At 43.6% G+C, this 24,421-nt stretch overlaps 1 protein-coding gene across 1 annotated transcript in view; it reads left to right on the top strand.

Moving 5' to 3' along the window:
- Window positions 1-240: 240 nt before the first annotated feature.
- Window positions 241-24,421, top strand: part of IPO9 (importin 9) — a 183,373-nt gene continuing 159,192 nt past the window's right edge. Inside the window, 2 exon segments of the mRNA XM_078776372.1 lie at window positions 241-387; window positions 2,029-2,090. Of these exon segments, the coding sequence (XP_078632498.1) occupies window positions 267-387; window positions 2,029-2,090 (183 nt within the window). The 5' untranslated portion in view covers window positions 241-266.

Consider the following 24,421-nt stretch of genomic DNA (forward strand, 5'->3'; position numbering starts at 1 on the left):
CCGTATCAATGTCGTGCAAAGCGGTGTAAATGGCGTTCGGTTTGGTAAGCGGTGTTGTGACTTTACGTGGGCCTGCTGTTTATATATAAAAGCTTTTTCTGTGGTACATGAGGGAACAAGATATATTTTAAATACGTATTGTTTCTTCAGCGCGGTCTATCGGGTAAGCAATCCCCTTAGGTTTTGCCAAGAGTTAGACATCCGGAGTTTGCACCACGCACTTGGCGCGGAAACGTGGCGCATGCGCAGTACGGCGAATAGCCGTCATGGCGGTAGAGCGTGGTTTACGAGAAGCTTTGCTGGACGCGCTTTCTGCTATTCTGTCGCCTGCACAAGAGGTGCGGGCAGCTGGCGAGCAGCGACTTAAAGTATTGGAAGTTACAGAAGGTTCGTTAGTCCTTTGACTTCTTTTAGGGAGTTGGGGTTGCACCTTGGTTACCGTAGGTTTTCGACCACTTGGTTCCACCTGGTCATCCAGTTAGGTAGTACTGTAGTTTTTATTTTGTTATACATTCAGAAGTCGTGCACGAACCAAGGGCACTTCCTGTCATTCATCCTGCAAGGTGCTTTGTACAGTATGGCTCGTTACTGTATGCTAATTAACGGCTCTGCACTTTTTCCATTTCGTCGGCAAATTGTTGAAGTTTTTCAAATACCAATGGCTAACTTCTCAAGGCGTTCAAAACAAACAAACAAACAAAAAAGTTCCGCCTGGAGCCACCACTCCTCATAAGGCACAACCCTCATTGTGAAGCACCAGTACAGTATGGGAGCTTACAGTTGATGGTTTAATCATAATCCGTCGTACTGGACAGCTACAATTACACCCACCCCCACGTCTACCCAGGAATGATGTCTGGAGGTGGTCAATATTAGACACACTTTGGCTGCTGTCAATTGAAGCCGAGGTAATACCAAGTCACCGACAGTATTGGACATCTTCAGTCTTAATATGGACCTGTGGATTTTCCCATTTTATCAACTCTCAACCTCGCCCCACCCCATCCTACCCCGCCACCTCATAACCCCAACCCAACCCCATCTACCCCCAACCTAACCCCTCCTACCCCCACCCCAACCCAACCCCTCATACCCCCAACCCAACCCCTCATACCCCCAACCCAACTCCTCCTACTCCCAACCCAACCCATCCTACCCCCAACCCAACCCCTCCTACCCCCAACCCAACCCCTCCTACCCCCAACCCAATCCCTCCTACCCCCAACCCAATCCCTCCTTCCCCCAACCCAACCCCTCCTACCCCAACCCAACCCCTCCTACCCCAACCCAACCCCTCCTACCCCAACCCAACCCCTCCTACTATGCCCCACCCCCTCCTACCTCCACCACCTCCTACCCCACACCCATTCCACCCTTTAAAACCCCTCATCCACCTTTGGATGCTTCAATTAAATTGTATTGAATCTGAGGCCAGACCAATTTTCACTGGTTAGCTCACCTGGAACGAAGTTTAGGGGAGTTTATGCGATGGAGCGTCATCCGTCCGTCTGTCCGTAAACACTTGAAACTTCTTCTCCGAAACCGCTGATGGGATTGCGACCAAGTTTAGTACAAATGATATTTGTTGTGTTGTAACTAAAGTGTGTTCACGGCATTAAAAAGATCGGGGTTTAAGGGGTCTACCGCGGGTCAAAGTGGATCCAGGTTTGACCCCCCCAAAATAGGAATTTGCTTTTGCCTCTGAAACTACACACACTATTTCGATGAAACTTCACCACAACCTTCATCACCCGTGATGCACCAAAGTTTGTTCACGGCATTAAAAAAAAATCTGCCACTTTGGAGGTCTACGGGGGTCAAAGTGGGTCTAGGTTTGACCCCCCAAAATAGATATTTGCTTTCTTCTCTGAAACGACACACACAATTTCGATGAAACTTCACCACAACTTTCACCACAAGTTGTCATTTTTCCTCCTGTATTTTTATTAAAATATTTTTTAGTATTGGTTAGCAAATAAAAGGCTGTGGATTTACGACATCTCTGGTTGTCTGCTGTTTGTTGTACAGAGTTTGGTGTCCACCTGGCTGAGCTTACGGTCGATCCACAAGGTGCTCTTGCGATCAGACAGGTGAGAGTGTACAAAATGATTGCAGCTCTTAACAGACCTTGCTCTTCACAGTATTTTGGTTAACTTGTACCTGTGTTAGGCCTCGTCTCCACGAGCATATTTGTAGTGTGTCACGATGTTGCCTACATGTGTGGTCATGGATTGGCTAGACCGCTAAACCATTTAAACCCCGAATTGTGTTTGACCTGGATTCGGTCAAACCTTTTAAAATAACCTTTTAAAATTTGACATTTTAAAATAAAGAAATAAACAGATGAATTAAAAATCACTCATAGAGTGTCACTTGGCAAAACAGAACAAAGTAGAATGGCACTCGGTAGAGCATCCTTTTGACCTCAAAAATAATTAGTGATTGAATTCATTGACCTGATATGCAAATCGTCTTCAAAGTTTTAAGTTAATCGGATGAAAATTGACAATTTTAGAAATTTGGCCTATGTTGACCTTATGACCTACGTTGACCTCAAACATAGTTGGTGGTTGGTTTCACTAAGCCGATATGAAAATCCTTTTCAAACTTCAAGTGAGCCAGATGAAAATTGAGGATTTTAGCAATTTGAAATTGTTGTAGACCTTTGGCCTATGTTGACCTTTTGGCCTATGCTGATCTCAAAATAGTTTGTGGTTGAATTCAGTTAGCTGATGTGTAAATCCTCTTCAAATTTCAAGTCAATTGGATAAAATTTGAGGATTTTAAAAATTCAAAAAAAGTGTTTGACTTTTGGCCAAGGTGGCTTGTTGGCCGAAGCTGATCTCAAAAATAGTTGGTGCTTGAATTCAGTTAGCCGATATGTAAATCCTATTCAAATTTCAAGTCGATCGGATTAAAATTGAGGATTTTAGAGAAAAAAAAGAAAAAAGCGGTTGACCTTTGGCCTTTGACCTTTTGCCCTTTTGACCTCAAAAATATATAGGCTTTTGTCGGACCACAAACTCTACCATTTGGTGAAGTTTAGTGAAGATCGGTTTAAAATTGTGACCTGTAGACAAGTTTAAGTGAGCAGACAGACAAACACACACAAACAAACACACACAAACCGGAGTGATCAACATACTTGCAAAAAATATATATATTTTTTGTCAAGTAATAAAATAGGCACCGAACGACAACAAGCCTGACAAGATTGTATACAACACAACAGGCGTTTTAATTAGTCAGGTCAAAATACAGTTTAACCCCCAAAAAATTGCTACAAAAGGTTTCTCAACTGATTCTGGTAGGGTTTAGCGTACGTTATAACTTATAACATACTAAAAGTTTACCAAAGTAGGACCCCCGGAAAAGTGTTTTTTTCAAGATGGCGTCCAAGATGGCCGCCGAAACCTCTTAATGATCATAACTATGTAACTATCAACTCAAATTTGATGATCTTGGTGTCTATCCCTAGGTTTTTGGGGGCAAGGAACACATTAAGACCATTAAAAATGAAAGTGGGCCATTATATGTAACACAAAAATCCAATATGGCGTCAATAATGGCCGCCAACACCTCCAAATGACCGCAAGTCCATAACTATTGACTCAAATTTAATGATCTTGATGTCTATCCCCAGGTTTTTGGGGGCAAGGAACACATTAAGACAACTTTGGATATTACTGAGCTGTTGAATCATTATGAAATTGAACTCATGACCTTCAGCTGTCACCTAATGCACAAACACCTTTGTCCATAGAATAAGTTTCAGAGCGTTCAGTTTTGAGTGTCATCCTCCTCCTCAGTATCGACCTCTTGAGTGTTGTTTGGATTGTCACAGTTTTCAGTTTGGCAAGGGCCACATGCAGCAGTGCAGCGGAGTCCATAGCGTCTGCAGCTGCATCGAGAGGATTTGCATCCCCCCAAACAGTTGCAATGGATAATTTTCAAGAGTTCGTCAGGCGCAGCATTGTTTTGGGTCATAATTGGAATTAACTGATCATTTTCCTGTTTCCATCCCCATTCATTTGGGTTCATTTCATTTGCCATCCCCATCCATACCATAATTTGAAAGTACACACGTTGGCTATGGAATATTGTTGCAGGTGATGTTGGGGGGAGCCGTTCAGAAGTGACAAATGCTTGAGCAGTTGCCACTTTTTTGGTGAAAATGATATGGCGCAGTGATGATAGCGTATCATTAGACTTGCCACCAAAGAGATCAACCATCAGGTCTTTGCCAAGATCTGATATGTCCTCTTGAGATTTGTTTTGAAGGATGAATGCACTAGCACAGGACTTCATGGCAGGATCAGATTTCACTAATTTCCGGAAGGCTGACTTTTTTCCGATGCCGAAAATCCTTGAAGTAGAATCACATCCTGAGTAGGCATGTACAAAGAGCAACTCATTGCACACATCGTCTCCTAAAGTTTCTTTCAACAGGGTAATGTTATACACTCTGTGTTCTTTTGACTGCTTGTTTGCATCAGAACGGAAGTAGATGATCTCATTGTCTGTTCTGGAGTAATGAAGGAGCAAGATCAGCAAATCTGTATCCTCACCGACCAACGTTGTGGTGCAATGACGGGATCGTTCAACAGTTGCCTTAACGATATCAACGTCTGCATCCCCTGGTGACTGAATGACATGGCATCACCTTTTAGTTAGTGCTGTGCTGATGAGAGCAATCATGTCTGCCTTGTTTTTTGTCACGAGACAAAAAGTCGTCCTTTTTGCCTGCAAACTCTGTTTCTGCAGTGAAACTAACAATAGGGTGCAGGTTTTTTCCTCGTCTCTGATGTGTGTTGTCTTTTATGGAGGGACCTTCACCATAGCCATCGAACACCACTGTCGCTTGTCCGTAATGTCTCACAGTGAAGTCTGCATAAGACTCAGCTATTGCATTATATGAGTCGCCTTTGTTCCACGGTAAACGATGGAGCAAAGAGCCACCATCAAGCACGTAACAATCTGTTTTGGGAATAGAGTTCATCACAGCCTCACTTGATAAGTCCGCAGCATGGTCTCGAATTGCCTGAGCAAGCTGAGGTTTGTCTGCTGTTCGAAGAATGTTCCTGGTCTCAAAGAGGGCTGGAGGGTAGGGGCTTAGTTCATACGTCAAAACCTCTTCAAGGGAAAGATCTCCTGACCTTGACACCAGAAGGAAACGCTGGAACAGAAGGGCAGGATCAATGGTACGATCAGGAGCAATCTTCACAGCAGAGATATTCCCAAGGGTTTTGGCTCTGTCTTTCCGCTTGAATTTGTAAGTAAATGCCGACTTTCCGATTATATCTTCAATGATCTTGTTTCCAACCGATTCAAAGTCATGTACATTCACATCTGGCCCAGCCACTATCCCGTTGACAATGTTTCTCAGAGTAGGATCAGATGTGAAGGGTGAGCAGGCTGCAAGCTTTATCCGAATTTTCTCGAGATCAGATGCATCTCTTTTGATGCGCGCCTCAGTTGAGTCTTTGTGTTGCGGACTTGTAGTATAGGTTAGGTTTGTGAAATCCTGCATCGCAATGTTGTACTCGGATGTTACAGGTGCAGATAAGGTCCAAAGGTTTCGCATGTCCTCGGTCATCCCACTGCCGCGAGTTAGACCACCAGTGCTCTTCAGAGACCTCATCAACGTTTGTTCGATGACAAGATCACTACTATGACAGCTCGTGGGCAATGACAGCTCGTGGGCGAACTGCCTGAATTATGGCATGACCAACTGCCGCAACCTTGCGTCTTGTGTCTTTCCCAACGAACAATGTTTCCAGTGCTGTCCGCAGACTAGTCGGAATGAACGATAGGGCTGAATCAAGTTTTAAATCATCACTACTTGGATACTGATTCGTCACGGTAGAAACCTGAGATTTTATATCACTTCTGATTAACCTAGCAGCAGTTTCAATAATAGCGCGTTTTTGGGACTCTTCATCGCCTTCCTGACACGTTTGCTTGTAGTATGATCTCAGAATCTGCGACGTTTGTTCTCTCATCGTAACAATATCGTCCAAGCCTTCTCTTTCACCAAAAAAAAATTGAGTCCTTAAAGCGTTCTTTAAGACGCTTTTTCAAACTGTAATTGTCATACGGTTCCGAATCAGGATTACAAAGATACCCTTTCATTATGAGGCTCAAAGATGTAACAGTTAGTTGTTCCTCACTGTTCAGTTCTCGGTAAGCACACATTTTCTGAAATGCTTCATACTTATCTTCATCTTTAGGACGACCACACTTTCTGCGCTTGGCTTCGGGGGCTTTCTGGAACTCTAAAGGCACAGACTTGAAGGACCGGAAATTTCCACTACACGAATGATGATAAAGTCCGTCTGCTGCATGTAAATCTCGTAAATAGTATTCAATCCGACCCTTTACAGTATGTCCCCAATCATCTGAACGGGATTCACAGACCTCCACAATTGTCTCCACAAATTTGTCAGTCCGTACCCAGCTAAAGTGTCCCTTGTCCAAATCAATTGTACATCCACAGAATACGCAATCCTTTTCACTGTCAAAACCTCCACTTGATTGTCTTGTGGTTCTCTTTGGTGGCACAGAACCACTACTTTTCTTTGCAACATGGCTTTTAATGTTTTTATCATTTATGTACTGTTGACGACAGTTTTTATGCACTTTAGTACTGGCTTCAACTACAAGATCGTCCTTCCGCTTTACACTGGCTTCATTTATTCCCTTCGCCCCCTTCCACTGAATTGCAACCCAGTTATCACTGGAATCCTCGATCTCCTCCTTGCAGATTGGACAAAAAGCTTGACTGGCTGTGCTTGCACTCATTGTTGAATCATGTCTGAAAAAGAGAAAGATGAGAATTAGTTATTCAGTTAGATCCAATTCGACACATTCTTCAGGTCAATATATGGAAAATAGCCCCCTCAACCTGTTAGATAATGGCCCACTTTCATTTTTAATGGTCTTAATGTGTTCCTTGCCCCCAAAAAACCTAGGGATAGACACCAAGATCATGAAATTTGAGTTGATAGTTACATAGTTATGATCATTAAGAGGTTTCGGTGGCCATCTTGGACGCCATCTTGAAAAAAACACTTTTCCGGGGGTCCTACGTTGGTAAACTTTTAGTATGTTATAAAGTACACTAAACCCTACCAGAATCAGTTGAGAAACCTTTTGTAGCAATTTTTTGGGGGTTGAGGGGGTATTTTCCATATATCGACCTTACTAAATGCCATTTTCCCTGCTTAGAGCAGGGAAATCTTATCCATTTTGCCCGATTTTCGGCATCTCCCCTTGTTAACCCCCTTGCCCACATTTCTTCCTCCACCACCTTTAGCCAAGTCTTTCTCAGTCTTCCCCGTCCTCTACCTCCTTCTGCATTCATTTCCATCACTCTTCTCAACCAGTCACTTTCATCCTTCCTCAACACTTGACCAAACCATTTCAACCTGTTTCTCTTCACAGCATCCATCACAGGCTCTATTCCCATCATCTTTCGCAATTCATCATTTGTCTTCCTCTCTCTCTCAACGATACTCCACACATCCACCGAACCATTCGCATTTCCACCCTTTCCAGCCTTCGTTGCTGCTCTACGTTCATTACCCATGTCTCGCTCCCATAAATCATAACACTTCTCACACATGCAGCATACACCTTTCCCTTCAGCTTCAACGACACTCCCCTCCTCGTCAGCACGCCACTCAGTTCCTGAAACTTCTTCCATGCACATCTCACTCTAGCAACCGTTGCCGAGTCTGATCCACCTTCTCCATTCAGCATGTCTCCGAGGTAGCAAAATGTTTTCACACCATCCAGCTTCACGCTGTCTCCAAGATCCAACTCAACATTTCCTCCACTGCAGCTATAGATACACCTTTCCTTTACCTCTGCACACCTTACACTTGAATGTAGCTGCCACACTGGTTAATGACCCTCTCAAACCACTACATTTTTGATGAACCCACTCAGCGCACATTGTACATTGAATGGAATTCACTCCGACACCCTTCCTGCACACAGCACATGGCCACTTCCCAGTTCTTTCCACTTCACCTCATGCTTTACCACTTGCCATCACCTTCGTCTTTCCGATATTCACCTTCAGACCTTTTGCCTCCATACATTCCTAAAAAAATAGATTATATAAATCATTAATATTCATATTATTATGCCCTCATGAGATTTTGTATGTTTATTATTATTATTATTATTATTATTATTATTATTATTATTACTAGGGCATGCCCGTACTATATCTATATCTAAAATTATATCCCCCCCCTCTATTTACATGAAATGGTTTGGTCCATGAAATGTTTTGGTCCATTCGCAACGCCAAAGCGAACGGCGAACGCTTTACATGAAATGGTTTGGTCCATGAAATGTTTTGGTCCATTCGCAACGCCAAAGCGAACGGCGAACGGCTTGCGAGTACAGTGACAATCCCCCCCCCCCCCTCTATTTACATGAAATGGTTTTAATTAGTTTTAAAACATAGTTTAACGCCAACATAGCGGCAACATAGTTTGCCAACGTGAAATAAATGAATACGCTCTCAAATGTGCCGTCCGAGGCAGAGTGTGTTCGCCACGTTCGGCACACGCGATAGCTCGCTGCTCTCTGATTGGTTGAATCGTTTTTTGGACATAGCTCGGTAAGTAATTGTCCGATTAATATGAAACCTTGAAAAGGCACATCCTCGGGTCCCCAGCAATATACCTGGCAAGTTTAAAGTATATCGGACCGGTAGTTGTCGAGAAACAGCGGTCGCATACACACACACAGAGATTACTGGAATTATAGATAGATTATTATTATTTTCCAATGAAACAAGTTTTGTCCTCAACTCCCTCCTGGTCTTGTTGGAGATTACTTTTACAAAAATGAAAGTGTTTAGTTGGCAATTGTTTTGCTTTGTAATATAAGAGATCCACTTTTTGAAGTTTTTCTTGTGCTGTTTTTTAAACAATTTAACAGGCGATAGTTTCTCAAAATGATGTTTAAACTTGCCCGTATCGGGCACTCTCAACACTTGTTAAATGTGTGGTCATTATGAGAATAATAAATATGATAAAGCATTTTTGGGGAAAATGTGATAATGTTTAATAACATAGGTCTTTAATTTATGCAATGCGAGCCATCTCTCCCATCACTATAACGGTTTTAATTAAAAGACGGCATGTTGTATTTCACATACATATTGCATGCCTGTCTGTGAGTGTTATTACCTCCGCCACTGAAGGTGGATGGAGGTTTTGTTTTCACCCCTGTGTGTCTGCCTGTTTGTCTGTTTATTTGTTTGTTTGTGAGCAAGATATCTCAAAAGTTGAGGACTGATTCGGCCGAAATTTGGTGGAGAGCTTTGGTATGTGACAAGGACGAAATGATTAGATTTTGGTGAAGCTCCGGATACGGATCTGGCTAGTAGAATTTTAAAAAGTTATTCTTCACCATTGGGAGATCGGGCCAAAAACGAGACGTCATTCAAAATGGCCGCCATATCGATCCATTGTGACGAAGAATGAGTCGTTGAATCATGACTGCTTGATCGATTTTGCTGAACCTGGTGTCGATGTACATGTTTTAAGGGTCAAGGATTCAGAATCCACCAAGAAAATTACAATCTAACCATGTTTTAATTGCAAAAAAATGACGTGATGCCAAAAGAACTACGTAGTATATCACATATTTGCAAAAATGTCTCGGTATGAATGTTCGCATCCATCATATCGCCTCTGTTTGAGTCTCTGAGTACCACTTCAAGGTGTATCAACAACCTGCTGAAAGATTGCAGCATTCTTCTGTATTGCATCCACAGGCAGGGATGCATACTTGCTGTGATTTTGTACATTTGTAGGCAGCAGTTTTGCACTTCTTCGTGCAGCCGCAAGATACAAGCTTGACACAGATCGCGGGCACAGCAGGCAGAGTTATCCAAATAACTTACTGTCCATCTTCTGTTTCTCTCCATCCCCCTGCTGATGATGGCAATCCAACAATCCAACATTCTCTCAATTGCTACAATTGTCAGCCGTGGCTTTGTGGCTTCGTAATTAGCCCTTTCATAACGTAACTGCAGAGCATCCTTCGTTGGTGGAAGATCTTCCATCTCCCTTTTCCACTTTATGAACATGTCAAGCCCACCGTTGTCAATACCAGGATTGTAGTCTGGAGCCGAGTACAGGCGGCAGACAAACTCTTCAATTTTTTCTGTTGATCTCCCCAGCAAGTTTTTTTTGCCAAATGCCATGAAAGAAGATGTTGTGTCTGACCCAGTCAGTGCATGGAATCCCAAAAGGTTCTCCTTAGCGAGATGTGATAATTTCTCGAGATCTCCTGCACTGGGTACCAACGTCTATCATGTGCGGTTCCACTGACCATTCAAACAGGAGTTCCTTGAAGGAAGTGAAGTAGAAGAAGCAAAACTGCTGTCCTTGCAAAATACCATGATGCAATTATACTCCATGTTTATAGCTTTGAGCCAATGGAGAATGATGTGTGTGTCCGCTTCTTCATGATCGCAGGCCAGACTGGTCAAGGTACCCTTGGTTGTGGATGAAACTTCCTCGGCAGAAGCGAATCCTCCCCCTACTACCAATTCAAAGCCATTGGGCACTTCTTGACATTGCCTCATCAAATTATTGGATAGGAGTGCAGCATGATCTGCTTTGTTCTCACACAAAGGTATGAACTGTGCCCATACCTGGGCCCGGTTGCTAGTAACTATCTAGTCTAGTGGATAAATGTAATTCGCCGGATGTGTGATTTATCCACAGGATAGGCTTATCCAGGCTTCTAGCAATCGGGCCCTGGGGTAATGCAACTTTACCATGACTGATAACCTTGCGAATGGGCATCTTTGCCTTCTTACCTCGTCTTACTCTTGTTTGGGTTTTGATGGAGTGTGAGCCAATATATCTGTCAAAGATAACATATATTCTGGTTACACCACAAGTGAAATTGGTAAATACTAGGGCATTGCCCGTACTATATCTATATCTAAAATTATATCCCCCCCCTCTATTTACATGCAATGGTTTGGTCCAAAGCGAACGGCTTCCGGAGTTTGGTAAAGAAATCGCCATCGCGTGCACAAACGCGCAGGAAAGCGAATGAATCGCAAATTCGTTTTTATTAGTTTTAAAACATAGTTTAACGCCAACATAGTTTGCAAACGTGAAATAAATGAATACGCTCTCAAATGTGCCATCCGAGGCAGAGTGTGTCCGCCACGTTCGGCACACGCGATAGTTCGCTGCTCTCTGATTGGTTGAATCGTTTTTTGGACATAGCTCGGTAAGTAATTGTCCGATTAATATGAAACCTTGAAAAGGCACATCCTCGGGTCCCCAGCAATATACCTGGCAAGTTAAAAGTATATCGGACCCGTGGTTGTCGAGAAACAGCGGTCACAGACAAACGTACAAACAGAGATTACTGGAATTATAGATAGATGGAGCGAGCAAAGGCATCTTCATGATCGCCAAATGACTTGCAACCAGCAGGTTTCTTCAAGGACATTGATGTTGTCGAATGATGCCAAGACAATGCAACCAGGTTGATAGGGAACTATTCCACCGGGAATATATATGAAGCCAGCCTATTCCTACTTTCATAGTATATTTCTGGCCATTGTTGTGTCGATTCAACGAACTGTATCTATCCTGATGGTGTGTCCAGCAGCATGGAAGAGGTTCACCAAATTTATCTGAGCGATTAGCGTGATGGAGGGCTAAACCAAGACCAATGTGCTTCAGTGTCAGTTTTCTGGTCTTAGATGCGCCAAAAATAATATATTGGGAAATGCTGCAGCTCTTCGTTTGCAAGTCGTCGGTCATTTCTTGCTCATTTCGTGCCTCTAGTACGGCAGCATCCCCTCATAATGCCAGAGGCGTTATTTTTTCGGGTTGTCCATCCGTCCGTCTATCCATCCGTACGTGATAGGTTTTTGTTACCACGATAACTTGAGAACGGCTGAAGGGATCGAAGTTAAACTTGATACAGGTATGTATAATGATGTATTGATGAACTGATTAGATTTTAAGGTCATAAGGCCAAAGGTCAGAGTTCGTGTTAGGTGAAAATGCTGTTACCACGATGACTTGTGAACCAGTGATGGGATTTTGCCCAAAGTTGGTACAAGTATGTGTTTTGATGCAACGGTTGATTTGATTTTGGGGTCAAGAGGTCAAAGGTCATGTAAGTTAAGAACTTTATTTTCTTTATTGAAGCCATGGTGTGGAAGAAATGTAAAGTCCCAGTTACAACTGATCCAAATGATTTTAAGAGGTTTTCAGGCCAAGACGGCCAAGTGGAGCCTCCAGCTCTGACGGCGTACTGATGCACAGATCCACATGCTCGTGACATCGAGCCTTTTGGTGACGTAACGGCTTGGGAGGGAAGTCATTTCATATACAGCTGCTTACTGGCTGAGTGGGTAAATCCTCGTTGTGTTGCCCTCACTTGGTGTGTGTAGTTATTGCCCGTAGTTACTCTCAATAATGTTGTGGTATGGGTAAAGAGAATATTCTGGTGTTAATAAATGAGTTCCCTTACAAGGAACTTCAATAAAGGCAAGAGGAGGCCATAATCCCTATCAACAAGGCACAAAGCTTTCCAACCTATGGTTGTTTGTCCATGCTCTATCTTACTATAATTTGTTTTTTTGTTTTTTTTGTTTTTTTTGTATACAAGATCGAGGCTCGTGAAAGAGCGAACATTAATCACACAGAAAGACAAACAGACACATAAAACAAATAACATTGGGAGCGGTAGACAAGATGGGGAGAGAGGGGGAAGGACACAAACACAACATTTGAGAGCAGGTACCGAGAGACATGGAGACATGGAGAGATCTGTGGGAGGGAGAGGGCTTTGGGGGGGAGGCATGTGAAGGGGGGGGGGGGAGGGGGTGGGAGAGGTATAAACATATGGACACTGCCAGGATTTCCAGGAAAGAAGTTGGAATTTCAAACAAGGTGGATCTGGGGTGAATTAGTGGGGGTAGAAAAGATCAAGGTTTTGGATGGGGGAAGTTAAGAGATGGTGGTGAACAGCTGTTTTAAAGACCTGGAGGGAGGAGAGGGATTGAAGGGAGTGTGGGAGTTTGTTCCAGAGGCGGGAGAAAAGAGGAATGAAAGAGTGAAGGTGAGCAGAGAGCCGAGATTTCGGCAGTTTAACCATCAGAGGGTTGCTGGCAGATCTTGTGCGACCTGTAGGAATATTTGGGGGACAGAGCACAGAGAGAGCTGGGGGAGCAAGGCCGGAGAGGAGTCGGTAGAAGACAGAAAGACCACCTACCTGCCTGCGGTGAGTGAGTGAAAGGCCCTCAGAGATAGCTTCATCGCGGGAGATTCCAATGATTTTGAAAGCTTTGGATTCAACAGCGTGAAGCCGAGCCAGGTGTGAGGCAGGAGCACCAGCCCATAGGGGAGAACAGTATTCCATTGAGCTGCGGATGAAAGCCTTGTATGTGGTGAGGAGCTCAGGTGTGCCGAGGAAGGACTTCGCACGACGGAGGATGCCCAGTCGGCGACTGGCTTTGGAGGCCAGCTTGGAAATGTGGTTTTCCCAAGAAAGATCATGGCAGATAGTGAGACCCAAAAGCTTGAGCGACAGAACTTCTTGGAGAGGATTGTTGAGAAAGTAGATGGGAGGGTTGTCCAGTCGATCTTTTCGGAGAGACATAGTAAGAGAGTGAGATTTGTCAGGATTGAAAGACATGTTCCACTTGTTTGACCAGTCTGTGATTTTGTCCAGGTCTTCAGAGAGTGAGCAGACTGCCGATCTGAGGGAAGAGGAATGGAGCGGCAGAGAGTGGAGTCATCAGCAAAGAGATAGAGAGGATTTTCCAGAGAGTCAGAGAGATCATTTATAAAGACCAGAAAAAGCACAGGGCCCAGCACACTTCCTTGTGGAACTCCAGCCTGAACAGGAAGGGGAGATGAGAGAAATCCATTCAGGGCCACACGTTGACTACGACCAGAGAGGAAGTCCGCAAGCCATGCATGGAGATTTCCATGGATACCATAGGAGGAGAGTTTGGTGAGCAGAGCTGGGTGCCAGACCGTATCAAAGGCCCGTGATATGTCAAGGGAGACAGCTCTGATTTCCTGTTTGGCATTGAGGACCTCCATCCATTGTTGAGACAGCAGAAGCAGCATGTCCAGGGTAGAGTGACCTGGTCTGAAACCAAATTGATGATCAGAGATCAAGCCATTGGAGAAGAGGAAAGATTTCATATCCGAAGCAATGATGGATTCCATGACTTTGCTGATAATTGGGAGCAGGCTGATTGGTCTGTAGTTGCAAGGATCTGTTTTTGCACCTTTTTTGTGTAAAGCGGTAATGTTAGCTGATTTCCAGGATGCTGGCAGATGACCTTGAGCAAAAGATAGGGTGAAAAGAACAGAGAGAGGGTGAGATAGAGCGGCAGAGCAGGATTTTAGGACCCGTGGGCTGATGCCGTCTGGTCCAGTTGCAGAATCAGAGTCGAGGTTTGACAAAATTCACCAAATCTCTGTCCGTCTGTCTGCCCGTCCGTTCGAAGGTACCGCAAAAACGGCTGAACCGATCGCAACGATATTTTGGGTGGGTAATCCTGGGACCCCTGGAGTAAAATAGGCTATATTGTTTTTCCACTTTCAGCTTTGGTCTCCAGCATTTTCAGGTTTGGACTCCCGCATAACGTTATTTTCCCGGGTACCGCACAAATGGCTGCACTGATCGCAACCTGACGAATGAAAACACACAGTTAAAAATAATGACCTCGGACAAAGACCTTTTATAAGGTCATGGGTTGAATCCCTGCTTGAGAGAATGCCAACCCCCTCCCCGCCATCACGGTCGTCTCTCCAACTCACAATCCCACGAGATATACGGAAAGGACGACCCAAAACCAATTATCTTCTTTTTGATTCGTATATAAACATCATTAAAAGTAAATAATGACCTCGGCCAAAGTTCAAACGACGTGGGTTTAATCTCTACATGAGAGAATTCCACATAGCTATTTGGGCGGTGTATAAGCTAACAGATTGCTGTCTCCATCGATCTTGCCAAGGCCGTAACACCTATCAGCTCAAAATCCTTTTAACTGTTGACTTGGTAGTTTTTACAATGAAGGAAACATTAACAATGTTGTGAAAAGAGCCTCGATTCTGCCTCGATTCTGTATACAAAAAAGAAAAGGAAAAAAAATGTATTTTTTATATTAATGCTATTTAATTTGTGATTAGAGTTCTGCTGTTTGGAATGAAAAAAGAGATATCGAGTTCAAGTGAATGACGACATGCCGTGATGGTTTCTACTTTCTAAACGTGAAATTCGCGGATCGCCATATGCAGATTCGCCACGGACCCACGATCGATGTTTCTATACGTGAACGTACCCGTTTGTTTGCGAACGGGTACGTTTTTCATGGAAGTCCTTCACGAACTTGCTGTCCATGTCTGACGTGCGACTGAAGGTGCTACAGGAATGTGGAATTTATTGGTTTCATGCTTTAGCATTCGCCTTTTCTGCATTGTCTGTTTGCTTCTGGCCTCCCATCCATGCATAGCACGGGTACCGCACTTGTCCTTTTAATATGCTGAGCGTCAAAAAAAGAAGCAGCATGTACCATTTTTATGCCTCCGGCGATGAGATGAAGTTCCGGGTTGTCTGTCTGGCTGTCTCTCCGTACATCTTTGTGTCCGTCTGCCCGTGACAGGTTTTCGTTACCGCGATAACTTAAGAACAGCTGAAGGGATCCAAGTTAAACTTGCTATAATTATGTATGATGATGTAAAAATGAACTGATTAGATTTCGGTGTAAAGGGGCAGAGGTCATGTCAGTTAAAAATGTGATACTTGAGAACAGCTGAAGGATTTTAAATCAAACTTGGTACAAGTATATTTAATGATGTAATAATGTGGGCGAAGGCATATTGGTCGACGTCACCACATCAGAGTGCCATTCTGGCTTTATTTTAACATAATTTCTTGCTTTGGTGCTGGAATTTGAATTTTGTTGGCTAGTCTCGTCAAAACATAGTTTTAGTCTTGCTGGGCCTGCTGGCCAGTTAAAAACAAAATGTTGAGATCTAACCCTGTGAGGGAAAAACTATTTATACAAGTTATGCAATGAAAAACATCAGGTACTGTATATGAAGAGTGGCATGTACAGATAGTCTACACTTTCTATGTCTCTTAATATAACTTGTAGCATTATTTTGTTTGTGAATAATTTATGGAAACACCTCACGGATGGCTTGTCTTTTTTGTTCACTTTAGAACTGTTATGTGATGAGTTCCGTTTTGTCATATAACTAGTCCCACTCGTTTCCATAGAGATTTACTTTCAATCAAGTAAATGATAAGGGAAGTAGCCTCAATCTGCCACATAAGATTGGAGGGAAGCTCCCTCCTGTGTCCGAGGCTAAAGGCACTCGAGGAGTATGTATGAATATGTATGACAATTTAACCTGCTGATTGCATCATTATTGAGGGGCAGTTGTGCTGTTGATACAGTTCCCCTGAGTGTTTGGGCAGGTGTTTAGCATTACTGAGGGGTGTCGGCGATAACTCGCCTCCTTTTCGCGAAAACGGGATGCTCAGTTAAATGTCCAATTCACATATGTAACATGCAATCATATCAGAACTATCAAGCTGAGAGCAGCACAATTGTTTCTAATTTCCATTCAGAATAATTTTGCAAGTTTATTTTTCTTTTTAAAGCCATCATGTTGGGTACAGATGGAACGGCTGTTTAAAGAAAGTAAAAACAAATGTCAAATGGATTTTATTTCCCTTTGGATAAGGCCTCCGCATAGCTGAAACAAACTTGTTTTTTTAAGTTGTTTTTCATCTGACAGATTTGAAGTTGGTTTATATTTCTATTTTTTTGGTTTGATTGTTATGATGTTGTCATCATGGTAATGTAGAAACCCAATTTTGAAAGGATAAAATGGGATCTTTAATGTCCACATTGCAGATAGCAAGGCTGCTTTGATGTTATCTCTGAGAGTCACTGTGTTGTTTCATGATGCAGTATACTCTGGCACTGCACCAGATGGCACTTTAGATTCTGCTGAGAATTCAACCCGGAATCATCCAACTCTGAGGTTAGAACACCACTGCTCAACCTATGCTATCGCCCAGAGGGTTAAATGGACAATGCTTGAACATAATTAACACAAGTACATTCAAAGTACACCGCCCCCATGCCAAATAAATAAATATCATCCAGCGCAGCATTGCGGGGGCGCCCTTGGTGCCCGGCGATACCGCCATGCAGCACATAGAGACTGTATTGGGAGGGAGAGATGTACAATAATTGATTGATTAATTGCATAATTAAAATCAATAAATAATTATCGTAAAATATTTTCTTAATCAATTGGCTAATAGCATACCTCAACCACCAGTGTTTCATCTGAAGCTGTAACGTTTTGAAAATTAATTAAATAAGTCATTAATTGGAAAAACATAATTAATTGATAAATCATTAAATAACAAATCAATTAATTGATGAATCAATAAATCAAAAATATCCTTTATAGCCACATCACTTGGTCTTTCTTGTGTCCAAATATCAGCTACCTTGCTCAAAAGGTGCCTGAGATATTGCCCAGATGAGAAAAAAAATATATATATACTAGCTTGGCTCGGCTCGCTACGTTCGCCTCATCAAGCGTCGTTACTGAGGAACGGGCTTATTTTAGCTGAGGATAATGACTGTACCTGAGTTGCTGTGTTGTCATGATTTACACCAATCATAATACAAACAATTACTTTGCACAAATGTATTTGTTGTATTTGTGATATTACATTTTTATAGGCAATTTAGGTTGAATGTTTTTTTTTTCAAGAAAAAAAACCCCTCAGCACATACATAGGGGAGGGGTAGGTGCAGACTGGAAGTTTGGGATGATTACACCTCACCACCAAGTAATTCAAAACACCTCACCACCACGAAATTAAAAACACCTCACCACCACGAAATTCAAAACACCTTACAGCCATAAAACACGTAATAAAAACACCTCACAGCCATAAAACACGTAATAAAAACACCTCACCACCACAAAATTAAAAACACCACGAAATCCCCCAAAAATTCCCCAAAAAAATAAATTGAAAATTTTTCAAAACAAATACCCTTAGGACATACCGACGGGAGCGATATGTGCATATCAGAAGTTTGGTACGATTTCACAAAAGTTTGAGAAAGTAGTTCAGTGACAACACAACACAACACAGGACAACACAGGACAGGACAGACGCTGCACAGATATATATATAGATTAATAATGAAAATAAAAAATGATAATCATAAAGTAATTAAATTATTCATCAATTGGCTAACAGAATACCTAAACCACCACTGTTTCATCTGAATCTGTAACTTAAAAAAAATTAATCAATTACGCCATTAACCATGTAATTAAAGAATTCATTGGTTAATTAATAAATCAGAAATACCCTTTACAGCCAAATCACTTGGTCATTGTCGTGTCCAAATATCAGCTTCCCAGCTCAAAAGGTGCCTGAGATAATGCCCAGATGAGAAAGAAAATAAATAAGTGATTAATTTTTTCATTATTTTTTTTTGTAAACAAGATCGAGGCTCGTGAAAGAGCCAACAATAATCACATAAAAAGTCAAACCGACACATAAAACATATAATAAGGGGAGCGGTAGACAAGATGGGGAGAGAGGGGGAAGGACACAAACACAACATTTGAGAGCAGGGACGTCGAGAGATCTGAGGGAGGGAGAGGGCTTGGGGGGAGGTGGGAGAGATATGAAACATATGGACACTGCAAGGACTTCCAGGAAAGAATTTGGAATTTCAAAAAAGTGGATCTGGGGGGAATTAGCGGGGGTAGAAAAGATCAAGGTTTTGGATGGGGGAAGATAAGAGATGGTGGTGAACAGCTGTTTTAAAGATCTGGAGGGGGGAGTGGGATTGAAGTGAGTGGGGGAGTTTGTTCCAGAGGTGGGAGAAAAGAGGAATGAAAGAGTGAGGGTGAGCAGAGAGCCGAGATTTTGGCAGTTTAACCATAAGAGGGTTGCTGGCAGATCTTGTGCGACCTGCAGGAAATTTGGGGGACAGAGCACAGAGAGAGCTGGGGGAGCAAGGCTGGAGAGGAGTCGGTAGAAGACAGAAAGACCACCAACCTGCCTGCGGTGATTGAGTGAAAGGCCCTCGGAGTTAGCTTCATTGCTGGAGATTCCAATGATTCTGAATGCTTTGGTTTCAACAGCGTGAACCCGAGCTAGGTGTGAGGCAGGAGCACCGGCCCAGAGGGGATAACGGTATTCCATTCAGCTGCGGAAGAAAGCTTTGTATGTGGTGAGAAGCTCAGGTGTGCCAAGGAAGGACTTCGCACGACGGAGGATGCCCAGTCGGCGACTGTCTTCAGAGGCCAGCTTGGAAATGTGGTTTTCCCAGGAAAGATCATGGCAGATAGTGAGACCCAAAAGCTTGAGCGACACAACTTCTTGGAGAGGATTGTTGAGAAAGTAGATGGGAGGGTTGTCCAGTCGGTCTTTTCGGAGAGACATAGTAGGAGTGTGAGATTTGTCAGGATTGAAAGACTTGTTCCACTTGTTTGACCAGTCTGTGATTTTTGTCCAGGTCTGCAGAGAGTGAGGAGGCTGAAGACTGCCTATCTGAGGGATGAGGAATGGAATGGCAGAGACTGGAGTCATCAGCAAAGAGATGGAGAGGATTTTCCAGAGAGTCGGATAGATAATTGATGAAGACCAGAAAACGCACAGGGCCCAGAACACTGCCTTGGGGAACTCCAGCCTGAGCAGGAAGGGGAGATGAGAGAAATCCATTCAGGGCCACACGTTGACTACAACCAGAGAGGAAGCCCGCAAGCCATGTGTGGATATTTCCATGGATACCATAGGAGGAGAGTTTGGTGAGCAGAGATGGGTGCCAGACCGTATCGAAGGCACGTGATATGTCAAGGGAGACAGCTGTGATTTCCTGTTTGGCATTGAGGACCTCCTTCCATTGTTGAGACAGCAGAAGCTGCTTGTCCAGAGTAGAATGACCTTGTCTGAATCCAAATTGATGATCGGAGATCAAGCCATTGGAGAAGAGGAAGGATTTGATATCCGAAGCAATGATGGATTCCATGACTTTGCTGATAATTCGGAGCAGGCTGATTGGTGTTTAGTTGCAAGGATCTGTTTTTGCACCTTTTTGTGTAAAGCGGTAATGTTTGCTGATTTCCAAGATGCTGGTAGATGACCGTGAGCAAAGGAGAGGGTGAAAATAACAGAGAGAGGTTGAGATAGAGCGGCAGAGCAAGACTTTAGGACCTGTGGGCTGATGCCGTCTGGTCCAGTTGCAGAATCAGAGTCGAGGTTTGACAAAAACTTCTCCACCTTGTCAGGAGAGAAGGACACAGAGTCCAAGAGCAGTTGGGTTCGACTGGGTAAGGTGGGAACAGAGAGAGATGGGTTTGGGACACGAGATTTTGAGGCAAACACAGTTGAGGCATTCGGCTTTGTAACGTGCGGTGTCAACTGTGTAGCCATTTGAGGTAAGGGAGGGGATGGAGGGGGAACAAACACCAGAAACGGATTTGACCAGATGCCACCAGGATTTGGAGGAAGGAGACATGTTTGAGAGTTCATTCTTGAGTGTGGAGAGATCGTGCTTCCTGGCACTCCTGAGGGTAGACACACTTGTTCCGAGCTTGGTGGAAGGAACTGAGATTGCCTTGAGTTGGATTCGCCTTCTAAGAGGCAAAGGCAAGTTGTTTCAGGGCAACTGCCTCACCACAATATTCAGTGTACCATGGACGGGAGGAAGGGTAAGACAACTGAAGACGAGGTGGGATAAATCTGTGCATGAGAGAGAGAGAGAGAGAGAGCAGTTTGCTTTGGAAGAATTCCCAGGAAGAATTGATGTCAGAGGCAGTAGAGATGGGAGACCAGTCCAGATGATTGATGGCTGCTTGAAGACTGTGCCAGTCGGCCTGAGTGAAATGCCAGACTCGTCAACGCTGAGGAGGCTCTCTGAGAATGGCCAGAGAGATGTCCACTTTAACAAGCACATGATCAGAAGAACCGATTGGAGCAGAAGAAGAGCAGCAGACATTTGCAGGGAAGTTTGTCATAACCAAGTCCAGAAGAGAAGATACTGCATTGACTGAGATCCGGGTCGGGAAATTGACAGATTGTGTCAGTCCCAATGAGTCGCAGAAGTCCTTTGCTGAGATGCCATGACTGGTGAGAGAGGAACCCACACTCAGCCAGCTTGCATGATGACAGTTGAAGCCGCCACATATGAGGAAGAGAGAGTTGGGATGAGTGGATAGAAGTTGGTCCATGTTGTCAGACCGAAATGTAAATGGAGTCGTCACTGTTTGGAGGACGGTACAGAACACATATGAACAAAAGGTGGGAGCGGAGAGGAAGCCGTAGCCAGAGGTACTCCTGGGGGTGAGGTGGAGGGAGGGCAGTGCAAGGAGAGTGAGGAAGAGAGTTTTTGATAAAGATAGCAACCCCCCCACCAGGACAAGGCTCAGGTCTATCATACCAGAGGAGGGAGTAACCAGGAAGAGATATTAAGGAATCAGAGACATCTTGAAGGAGGAAAGTTTCTGTTGAGCAGATCAAGTCTGGATTGTCAGAAGCAACCTGAATGGAGAGATCAATCAGGTTTGAGCGAAGGCCCTGGATGTTTGAGGTCCATACCATTAATGAAGAGAGAGGGGGAGCATCGGGTGCAGGACAGGGGAAGGGAGGGGAGGGGAGGGGTAGGGTCAGATGAAGGATGAGAGGGGGATGTAGGGAGAGCAGTTGATAGTGTCTCAGAGATTACAGAAGAGTTACAAGAAAGGGAAGGATGAGGAGGACGAAAGGTTTGATGGTGATGGGATGAAGCACAGTGAGGGGATGTTTAAGGGGGCGGGCAGAGGAAAGTAGAAGGTTGGGGGAGGTGGAGGTATGAGATAGAAGGGAGAGGAAGTGGTGGTAGGGCAGCTTAGCACCGAATTTCAAAGGGATGGGGACATGCCGGATAAAAGCACCAACATTTTATCAGGCAATCTTCAGGGTCCCAGCTATGATTCTATAACCGGCGCCAAGCGATACGACCACTCTTATTTGAAATATTTTATTATTTGTGAAATTTTATTTGGAAAATTTAGGAAATTTTTTTTTTTTTGGTTTTTTGAAAAGAAATGTTTTTATTGCAGAAATGAGAATCTTTTCCGAACATTTTGGTGTAATTGTTTTTAAAATCGAACATCTAGAAGTATTTTAAAACAATATTTGAAAATTAGGTGTCTCGGGTGCATTTCCTCAATTTGGAAAATTTCTTGGAAATTTTTTTTTTTTTGGTTTTTTGAAAAGAAATGTTTTTGTTACAGAAATGAGAATCTTTTCCGAACATTTTGGTGTAATTGTTTTTAAAATCGAACATCTAGAAGTATTTTAAAACAATATTTGAAAATTAGGTGTCTCGGGTGCATTTCCTCAGCATCTAAGCTTCAATTCTAGAACCAGCGCCAAACGATCCGAACAGCAATATGCATGCACAATAGACATTTATATTTTTTTTATTTAATTACATGCATATTATATTAAATCTGCTATATGTTGAAATTATATCTGCTATATGTTGCTATATGTTGCATGGCAAAAGAAGAGGTGGTCAAGGGAGATTGTATAGCCTGGTCCGCCTACCATGCCTCGTTTCAAAACAGTCCTGCTCAAGAAGTAGAAGCTGCCATCACTCAACTTCTGCCTCTTCAATGAGAAGGCAGCCACACCTGCAATGATCAAGCATGGAATGGATGTCATCCGTGAATCTACACAGTTCCTGAACCCTGGACAGATTCCAATAATAGCAATGGATGCTCCGCTGTATGCGCTTGCCAAGTTCATTCAGTGGCACTGGCCTATCACACACGGTGAAGACCAGTATGTTGTCATGTTCGGTGGACTCCACCTGGAGATGGCGGTGTGGAAGACACTTGGAGACTACCTAGACGGATCTGGATGGGCGACAGCAATAAACCAGGCAGGCATAGCCTCTGCTGGCACAGCTGAATCCTTCCTGAAGGCATCACACCCGACGAGAACCAGGCATGCCCACCAAGTCAGCGCTCTGGCACTCTCCAAGCTGCAAAATGATGCCTACCTGAAGGGAGCTGCTGGTGCAGCAACTGAAGATAGGACAGAAGAGGACTGGAAACAAAGCATGATCACGAAGAGTCCAACCTTTCAGTACTGGGACACCATCCTGAGGATTGAGCTCCTGGGACTCACCTTCGTTCGTGCTCACAGAGAAAGAGACTTTCCCCTGTATGTCGAGTCTCTGAAAGCCCTGGCACCATGGTTCTTCGCACTTGACCACCATAATTATGCCAGATGGGTCCCGATCCACATCCGCGACATGGAGAGCCTCCCTCCAACAATCGAAGAGGAGTTTATTGTCAGAGGCAACTGGGTTGTTCAGAAGACAGCCAGAAGGTTCTCCAGCATTCCGATCGACCAAGCCCATGAACAAAATAATGAGCTTGTGAAGGGTCCTGGAGGAGCAGTCAGCCTGACTGAAAACCCACCAGCCTTCAAGAAGTGGATGATCGCCGGACCTGAGCAGGCACGGATTCTCACTGAGTTTGAGCGGGAGTACACTGCTATCTCAGAAGATGAACGCCAGCACCACGAAGAAGGTCTGTCTGCGCAGAAGACATTTCACGAGCAAACACTGTGCCTTATTCAAGTTATCAACGAGATGAGCAACCCATTCCTAGATGAAGGAAGTGAGCTGATTGCACTCGACACGCGGCATGTGATTGAAGAATCTGTGGCCAACACTGTGCATACCATAGAAGAAGTGGGAAAGGCTCAGTACGACAGCTACAACAAGGCTATCATCACTGAATGAAGGCAGTCCATCCATGAGCCTGTGAAGAGGAACTCATTGCCTCTCTTCAGGTCACCATCCAAGGGGAAGAGGAAGCAGTCAGAGGATGTTTCCCTGTTGAAAGATGATGTGTCCCTCTTCTCTCGTCTGTACATAGTTGCTCAGAACAGGGATACAGATATGGGAACCTTCTTCCAGCATGAAAATCATCCGCACCCCCCTTCTCTATCTGAAAGAGGAAAACTGCGCCAAGGAAAGAAGTCAGACCTCATTGGTATCCTTGTGCAAGAACCACAAAACTCTGCAAGAACCATTTCCAAATTGAGGAAATGCACCCGAGACACCTAATTTTCAAATATTGTTTTAAAATACTTCTAGATGTTCGATTTTAAAAACAATTACACCAAAATGTTCGGAAAAGATTCTCATTTCTGCAATAAAAACATTTCTTTTCCAAAAACCAAAAAAAAAAAAATTTCCAAGAATTTTCCAAGAAATTTTCCAAATTGAGAAAATGCACCCGAGACACCTAATTTTCAAATATTGTTTTAAAATACT

The sequence above is a fragment of the Myxine glutinosa genome, chromosome 4, assembly GCF_964187855.1.
Source record: "Myxine glutinosa chromosome 4, kmMyxGlut1.1, whole genome shotgun sequence".
Taxonomy (NCBI): domain Eukaryota; kingdom Metazoa; phylum Chordata; class Myxini; order Myxiniformes; family Myxinidae; genus Myxine; species Myxine glutinosa.